Below are 9,669 nucleotides of genomic sequence, written 5' to 3'. Positions count from 1 at the left end.
ACTGATCATTTTTTAATTGCATGCTCTTATCAAAATAAAAACGATTTTCCAAAATGTTTATATTATATTAGGCTAACTTAGACAAATTGAAAAATAAACTCTACTATAAACTTTGTAAATTATAAATTGCATTTCTTTTCAGGGTTATTAGTTAAATAAATTATTTTTATGAATAAATACTAAAAGTAAATTTTTATTAGTTCAATTTAATGCATTTTGACATCTAATATTTTAATGAGTACTTTTTAAACTAAATTCTTATAGTAAACATTTATAATAATGAAACTAATAAAATATTTTAAGCTCAAAACACTAAATGATAAACATTTTAATTCTAAATATGTGAAATTATTTAAGATAAGAATATTTTAACTTTGAAAAATATAACTTAAAAGTAAAATTTAACATGAGTTTTTTCATAAAATTTATTTTTAATTAAAATTTAAATAATTAAAAATAAAAACAAAATTGTTTAGAAATATGTAGTACAATCAAAACTTATGATAATTTGCGTACAATAAAGCAATATTTAAACATCTTTATATTGTTAAATGCAATTATAATATTAACACAAAAGCGGATTAACTTAAACGGTAACATCATATCTGTTTTTTTAATTATTAGCTGATAGATTTATAATTTACGAATATTAAATTTAAAATGAACTGTGTTAATTAACTAATTTTATAAAGATATTGTTTTTGAGTTTATTCAATACTATATTTTGTTTTTGTTGACCAAGTTATTATATTAACTCAGTCCGCCTCTGCTAACATATATTTTTATTTTAATGCTAATCAAATTCAGAAGTGTAGTACTTGAGAATAGAACTTTAACGAATTTAATGTCAACACTTACATAAAAATCGAATCTTTCAAACATTTTTTGCATTATTTTATTATGTTATACTATCAGAAAGCAAAAAATATATATTTATACTTTATAAAAAATGCTTCCAAGTATACTTAAAAATAAATAAAAGAACAAAATTGTGTTCTATTTTTATTATATACATGTTATTTACTACTTATTTTGAATAATAATAAAAAAAATTCATTACCTATGAGATACAAATTATTCAAAAGTAATACATTTTAATTAACAAGTTAAATAAATAAAAATTAACTTTTATTAAAACACTACAATTTATACCATGTAATATAATAATAAAACTATCCAATTAATGAATTGAGTTTATGGTTAGTATGAAAATCACGCTTTTCCTCAAGTCAAATAAGACTTCATCCTTCATGTATATAGCTATATAGCACCAATTTCAAATATTTTGTTAGAAGTACATAAAGTTTTTATGCAAAGTTAAAATAAAAATTATATTTACTAATATATATTGATGAAAACATTTAATTTTAAAAAAAGGAAAAACGAAATGTTACCATAATAATATAAAATAGTATGGATAATATGCAGCACCAAATAAAAAGTTTAAAGCAATACAAATAGACTATTAAAAAATGATACATTGTTGGATATTTTACATAGCTCAAAACTAGATTTGGTATAAAATAATATAATAGGTATGTATTAATTTTCTCATTCTTAATGAATTTATTAAATAATTTCAATTTTACTTTCACCATATGCAGTTATATCTGCTTTTTAAAAGTTTTGAAATTAAATTTTTCTTTAATAATAAAATTTAGTTCACAATCATAAAAATACTTTTGAATAAACCTATGTGGCTTTTTGGCTTCAATTAGTAATGTATACATTTCCAAAAAAATGTACATTTATAATTAAAAATATATTACTTGACAACTATGCTTTCTTCGATAGTTATTCATAATACTTTTCTATTAAATTATGTAGATAATTAAAAAGAGTTTTAATAGGAACTTATAAAATGAAAATTCATTATATTTGTATTGATTGATTAAAAATACTTGATGTGAATAACAATTAAGGTATTACATTAAAAATGATTTTTAAAAGACTTTCAACTTCCTAGTCAAAGCATTCGTTATTAGTCACTTAATGTAAAATATTTTTTCAGACAAATGAAACTTAAAATCTTCGAGTAAATTTATTCCTTTCAAATGCTACTGATTGTTTGAATGAGCTAATATGGTCATTGATAACAAATAATATTTAGTTTTCAATAATGTCATCTAATCAGTAAAATGAAAAAGTTTTAAAACATTTAAATTACTTTCTAAGGTAATAAATATTTCATTAATGATAATTTACATTTTTTTAGTAAAAATTATTGATCACTAATAGTACAATATAATAATTAATTCATATTATTTTATAAAAGTCGTTGAAATTTAATAGGGTAATAACACAAATTTATATTTTAAATACATAAAAACAACGTCGAAATAATTTCTCATAATAAAAAGAAAAACTAATACATATTTATATTGCTTCTTCCCATAAAAATTCGTATATATATTGTATGAAAAAATTAATATAATCGATAAATAAAAATAAATATTAAACTTCAATAATAGTTCTACTAATATAACTAAAGTAATTTAAAAAAATGGAATAGTATGAAACATCTTGTATTTATTAAAAATGATTGTATAAATGTTTCCTAATTTTTTAGTTTCTACAAATTTACTCGTTGTATGTATATATTAAAAAATATATGTAAATAAAAATGTAGGATGGATTTTGCAGTCTTGTATTTAGTGCTTGCCGCCCTGAAGTAATGCCTAACAGCAGTTCCAGGGTCAAAGTTCTAATAATGCTAGTTATAAAAAAAATGTAATGCTTAATTACAGAATTTCAATAAATGTAATTTGATAGCAAATATAAACTTGAATAGAAGCAATTATTTAAGCTTTCGTTAAGATTAATAATATTAATAACTTTACGAATTGAAAAAAAAACAGACATTTTATTACTTAATACCAAATTTTTGGATGATATTAATTTCAAATGCGCTATTGTTGACCAATTTTTTACCTAATACCATGTTTTTAAAATTCTAATCGATATGCAGAACAGCTTGTGTTATGATCTTGAAGTTTTATAGTGCATCGACTTGCGCTTGGACTTATATCAATTTTGAGTTTGATTAATATTTCTTCATTTTCAATAGCCCATTGACTCATTGTTTCAGTATCGTAAGTTGGAATAATTGTTACCTCTAAACACAATAAAAGTTAACAGATTACAATAATACATGAATAATGTTATAATATTTACCGAGATTGTGATCTCCCCATGTTTGTTTTCCCTCAATTAATGCATTTAACACTTCTTTATTTGAATCAGTACCACTAAAAACATAGTTCCTAGCTCTTATGCGTTTAAAGAAGTCCACAGTTACAAATTTTGAATTTCCGAAGTTAGGTACATATATCAAATCAAAATATACCGGATTTACTTTTGTGACTCGACTTGATGACCGACTTCTATCTTTTATAGGAGAATTTGAACGTTTTATACGATTATGCATATCTTTATCTAAAAAATAATAATATAAGAGTTGTATGATTACGAATATGCAATGAAATTTAGCTCACCTTTAACACTTATTATTGGCTTGTTATCAATTGATTTTAAAATGTTTTTTTTCGGAGATAAATTTAAGTTATTACTTGAGGTTGTTTCGTTAACAGAAAGAATAGGCGATGGGAGTTTCAATGGCTTATCCCAATCTCGAATTATATTATGTCCATTATTGTTAGTAATTTGTACAGGGGGTAAACTGAGAGGTTTACCCCAAGTTTCAACTGTATTTGAAGATGAACTTTGATTCTGATTAATATTATCGTGATCTGATTCACTAATTTTAGTATTAATATTATTACCAGTGTTTACTGTAACACTCGAAAAATCCTCACCTCTGGCTATTTTATGTTCTTCTAAAGCTTTTTTAAAATCAAACTCATTATCTAATCGACGGTTATCTAAATTCATAAGTCTATTCAATTCTAAATTAGAATCATCACTAGATGAAGGATAGTCAATCTTATTATGTTTTTCTTCAACTATGTCGTTTTTAACTAGAATTAATTCTTTTCTATCTTCATTGTGTTGATCTTCAACATAAAAACATTGATTCAAAGTATTTTTGACATCTATATTTAACTGCATAACATCATCCTCTGTAATGCCTAGATCGTCATTATTTAAATTAACTCCCAATGATTGCTTAGCTTTAATGTCATCTAAAGCACTTTCACAGTTTACGACATAGTTAGATTTCTTTACTTCATCAACATTATGGGAAATTACAAATTTTTTTTCAAAGTCAGTCTGTTCACTCATTGCATTCAACTCATCATTAATATCATTTTTTATCACAGAAAACGTATCAGCACATTCAAGTGTAGAATCACATTCAAATATTTGAGCAATTATACCAGTCTTAACATTTTTATTATTAATATTTAATGCACCACAAGAATCAGTCCCAAAATCATTAAATAAACATTTCTCATCAAATGATGAACAATGGATGTGATCAACAATGCGAGAATTAATTGAACATTTTCTAGAAGACGTATTTGTGTTATCTAAAACATTATCTTTAATTGGAGAATGATCTTTAACCTCATGAATGGAATCATTAGTACTTTCACCTATTATTGATTTATTTGGTATTTCATCAAGGGCGTCAGAAGTTTTTCTACTAGATATATTTGTTGGTTCTACAGAATCATCATTGAACTCACAAGTCGAGCTTTTTCTACTTTCAATTTTCAGTATTTCTTCATGACCGTCAGATGATTTTACAGATGACGTATTTGTGTTATCTAAAACATTATCTTTAATCGCATTAATTGATACTATAGTACTTTCACTAATAATTGGAGAATTCGATATTTCATCATGAGCGTCAGAAGTTTTTCTACTAGATATATTTGTTGGTTCCACAGAATCCTCATTGAACTCACAAGTCGAGCTTTTTCTACTTTCAATTTTCAGTATTTCTTCATGACCGTCAGATGATTTTACAGATGACGTATTTGTGTTATCTAAAACATTATCTTTAACCTCATTAATTGATACTATAGTACTTTCACATATTATTGATTTATTTGGTATTTCATCAAGGGCTTCAGAAGTTTTTCTACTAGATATATTTGTTGGTTCTACAGAATCATCATTGAACTCACAAGTCGAGCTTTTTCTACTTTCAATTTTCAGTATTTCTTCATGACCGTCAGATGATTTTACAGATGACGTATTTGTGTTATCTAAAACATTATCTTTAACCTCATTAATTGATACTATAGTACTTTCACTAATAATTGGAGAATTCGATATTTCATCAAGGGCGTCAGAAGTTTTTCTACTAGATATATTTGTTGGTTCCACAGAATACTCATTGAACTCACGAATCGAGCTTTTTCTACTTTCAATTTTCGATATTTCTTCATGACCGTCAGATGATTTTACAGATGACGTATTTGTGTTATCTAAAACATTATCTTTAATTGGAGAATTATCTTTTGCCTCTTGAATTGAATCATTAGTACTTTCACATATTATTGATTTATTTGATATTTCATCAAGGGCGTCAGAAGTTTTTCTACTAGATATATTTGTTGGTTCTACAGAATCATCATTGAACTCACAAGTCGAGCTTTTTCTACTTTCAATTTTCAGTATTTCTTCATGACCGTCAGATGATTTTACAGATGACGTATTTGTGTTATCTAAAACATTATCTTTAACCTCATTAATTGATACTATAGTACTTTCACTAATAATTGGAGAATTCGATATTTCATCAAGGGCGTCAGAAGTTTTTCTACTAGATATATTTGTTGGTTCTACAGAATCATCATTGAACTCACAAGTCGAGCTTTTTCTACTTTCAATTTTCAGTATTTCTTCATGACCGTCAGATGATTTTACAGATGACGTATTTGTGTTATCTAAAACATTATCTTTAACCTCATTAATTGATACTATAGTACTTTCACTAATAATTGGAGAATTCGATATTTCATCATGAGCGTCAGAAGTTTTTCTACTAGATATATTTGTTGGTTCTACAGAATCATCATTGAACTCACAAGTCGAGCTTTTTCTACTTTCAATTTTCAGTATTTCTTCATGACCGTCAGATGATTTTACAGATGACGTATTTGTGTTATCTAAAACATTATCTTTAACCTCATTAATTGATACTATAGTACTTTCACTAATAATTGGAGAATTCGATATTTCATCATGAGCGTCAGAAGTTTTTCTACTAGATATATTTGTTGGTTCTACAGAATCATCATTGAACTCACAAGTCGAGCTTTTTCTACTTTCAATTTTCAGTATTTCTTCATGACCGTCAGATGATTTTACAGATGACGTATTTGTGTTATCTAAAACATTATCTTTAACCTCATTAATTGATACTATAGTACTTTCACTAATAATTGGAGAATTCGATATTTCATCAAGGGCGTCAGAAGTTTTTCTACTAGATATATTTGTTGGTTCTACAGAATCATCATTGAACTCACAAGTCGAGCTTTTTCTACTTTCAATTTTCAGTATTTCTTCATGACCGTCAGATGATTTTACAGATGACGTATTTGTGTTATCTAAAACATTATCTTTAACCTCATTAATTGATACTATAGTACTTTCACTAATAATTGGAGAATTCGATATTTCATCATGAGCGTCAGAAGTTTTTCTACTAGATATATTTGTTGGTTCTACAGAATCATCATTGAACTCACGAATCGAGCTTTTTTTACTTTCAATTTTCAGTATTTCTTCATGACCGTCCGATGATTTTACAGATGACGTATTTGTGTTATCTAAAACATTATCTTTAATTGGAGAATGATATATTGTCTCTTGAATTGATACTTTAGTACTTTCACTAATAATTGGAGTATTTGATATTTCATCAAGGGCGTCAGAAGTTTTTCTACTAGATATATTTGTTGGTTCCAGAGAATCATCATTGACGTCTTGAATCGAGCTTTTTCTACTTTTAATTTTGGATATTTCTGCAGGTTGATCAAAAGATTTTGCCTTTGTTGTTTCTACAACATTATTTTTTGTTGGAGATTCTATTCTGTTCTTTTGTTTTGAGTTTCCTCTATCACTTATATCATTTTTAAGAATTTCTTCATGGATGACGTAGGTTTTTAGATCAGATTTGTTTGAAGCCTCTTCAATATTATTTATACTGTTAGATTCTTTTTTTATATCTTTTATGTTATTAATCGTTTCATACTGTTTTTCATTTTCTAACTGATTTATTTCAATATTTTTTCCTTTTATATTTTGATGCTTGAAGTTTGTTGATATTTTAGGTGCAACGTTGTTAATATGTGATTTTTTTAAATTTTCGTTTATGTGTTCACTTTGATTGATATTTTTATCAAAATCTGTTTCTTCGTAATATGGTAAATCTGCTACTTCATCTGGTGTCTTTATATATTCTTGATCATTAATACTTTTTTTCTCTTTTTTGTTGTTTTTCNGATCATTAATACTTTTTTTCTCTTTTTTGTTGTTTTTCATTGTTTCAAGTTCTTGATTGCTTTTGTTAGCATTGTTTTGTGTTATTTCTTTGCTAATAAATTTCGCTGCTTCTGTAATTATTGTATCTAATTCGTTTTCAATCAATTGTTTATCATCTGTTGTTATTGATTTTTGAGGTGTTTTTAATACCTTTTCTATAATTAATACGTCATCTTCTTCTCCATTAGTTTTAGAACTCACAATACTAGATTTGTAAATAGCACGTGGTTCGTTTCCAAGTATTCCCTCTTGTGTTTTAGTAATCGCTGTTTGCGTTTTTGATTTAGTATTTTTTTTCACACTAGAATTCACTTTTGATAATATTATTTTTCTACGATTGTCTTCTTCTTTTTTTATTTTTGAAATAGTAGTTGTAGATTTCGAATTACTTTTTAATGATGTCAATGATGTGTCTGTATTTAATTTTATATTTTTATAAATTAAGGGATTATTCTTGGGGGATATTTCCTTATTTATGTAATCANGCATTGTTTTGTGTTATTTCTTTGCTAATAAATTTCGCTGCTTCTGTAATTATTGTATCTAATTCGTTTTCAATCAATTGTTTATCATCTGTTGTTATTGATTTTTGAGGTGTTTTTAATACCTTTTCTATAATTAATACGTCATCTTCTTCTCCATTAGTTTTAGAACTCACAATACTAGATTTGTAAATAGCACGTGGTTCGTTTCCAAGTATTCCCTCTTGTGTTTTAGTAATCGCTGTTTGCGTTTTTGATTTAGTATTTTTTTTCACACTAGAATTCACTTTTGATAATATTATTTTTCTACGATTGTCTTCTTCTTTTTTTATTTTTGAAATAGTAGTTGTAGATTTCGAATTACTTTTTAATGATGTCAATGATGTGTCTGTATTTAATTTTATATTTTTATAAATTAAGGGATTATTCTTGGGGGATATTTCCTTATTTATGTAATCATTGTTTGAATTTGTCAATTGTTTTGTACTTTCAACGTTTTGTTGTAATTTTTTCGATTTAAGTTTCATTTCACTAATGTCACTCGTTGAATCTATTTTACATTTAACTTTAATTTCCAATTCTGTATTTTTTGATAATTGTTTCTTTTTTGTATCATTTTTTAGATTTGAAATCAAATTATCTTTGGGTGTTGTAGATTCGATTGAAGTTTGAACAACAGGATTAACTGTTTTTACTAGTTCCAAATTTTTCATATTTTTTTTTGTCTTTGTATCTTTAAGTATCAATTTATCAAAAGTTGTTTTTTTAGATGATATACTTTTTGTCAATAAAACTGTTGAACTCATTGATTTAATAGAACAAGACGGATGTTTTAAAAACTCTAAATGTTTTATTCTTTCAAGAGCTTCAAATATCTTAATTTGAGGACAACTTCCAGGAAATAAAATTCTTGTTATGGTAATGTTAGGATTAGCAGGTTGCCAAACTAACAATGAACAAATTGAAATTATGTTTGGTAGAGGAATAAACAGTTCTTTAGTAGAATTATACATTTTTTGATCACCTTCATTCCATTTTATTAAAAAATCTTTAACTTCTTTGCTGTCTTTGGGAGGATTTAAAATGTACATATCTAATCTTCCATAACCAACTTTATGATACAAATTTATGGGCTCTAGATGAATATTCCTATAACACAAATGGGGGCGAATTTGTAACTGTTTAAGATCAGTTATTATATTTTCAGCAGTATCTATTAAACTAATTGATAAAGGATTTTTTTCTTTATTTTCGCTTTCAGATTCATTTCTTTGTTTTCTTGTCTGAAATTTTAAAAATTATAATTTAATTAAAAAATATTGAATCATTAACATGAAAAAAATCTAAGGTCAGACGTGTGGTGTGTGTTATATTATTATTATTATTAGGTATATCTCGCCACTCTACTTCTCGGGCCTAAATATAAAAATAATACTTTAAATGTAGTTTTCTTATTATATCAATTTTCACAATTAACACTAGTCAAATTTAAGTTTGAATTAATACAAAGTATAGCTGATATAGATTAAAAAAATAATAAGAAGATTAAGCATACATTTTTTAAAATAAATCATATAATAACAAAAAAAATATAATTATTATATTTTAGCTTCGATGCGAAGCTGAGAAGGTATTGGTTTTACTATGTTTTTTTTTTTGTGTCTGTTACCACTTTTTCTCAGCTCTCACCGAACCGATTTCTTTCAACGATACGTCAAAAGATCAC

General features: G+C 25.5%; 1 protein-coding gene across 1 annotated transcript in view; it reads right to left on the bottom strand.

The window, feature by feature from the left end:
- Window positions 1-469: 469 nt before the first annotated feature.
- Window positions 470-9,669, bottom strand: part of LOC126896503 (microtubule-associated protein futsch) — a 27,847-nt gene continuing 18,647 nt past the window's right edge. Inside the window, exons 6-9 of the mRNA XM_050669348.1 lie at window positions 7,949-9,226; window positions 3,495-7,707; window positions 3,175-3,435; window positions 470-3,115 (exon numbers count right to left, since the gene is read on the bottom strand). Coding sequence (XP_050525305.1) covers window positions 2,946-3,115; window positions 3,175-3,435; window positions 3,495-7,707; window positions 7,949-9,226 — 5,922 coding nt within the window. The 3' untranslated portion in view covers window positions 470-2,945. The remainder of the gene's footprint in view (window positions 3,116-3,174; window positions 3,436-3,494; window positions 7,708-7,948; window positions 9,227-9,669) is intronic.

The sequence above is a fragment of the Daktulosphaira vitifoliae genome, unplaced genomic scaffold (genome assembly GCF_025091365.1).
Source record: "Daktulosphaira vitifoliae isolate Bord-2020 unplaced genomic scaffold, ASM2509136v1 Scaffold_1, whole genome shotgun sequence".
Classification (NCBI taxonomy): domain Eukaryota; kingdom Metazoa; phylum Arthropoda; class Insecta; order Hemiptera; family Phylloxeridae; genus Daktulosphaira; species Daktulosphaira vitifoliae.
Note: the sequence above shows the minus strand (reverse complement) of the source record. Positions and strands in the feature narration are given on the sequence as shown.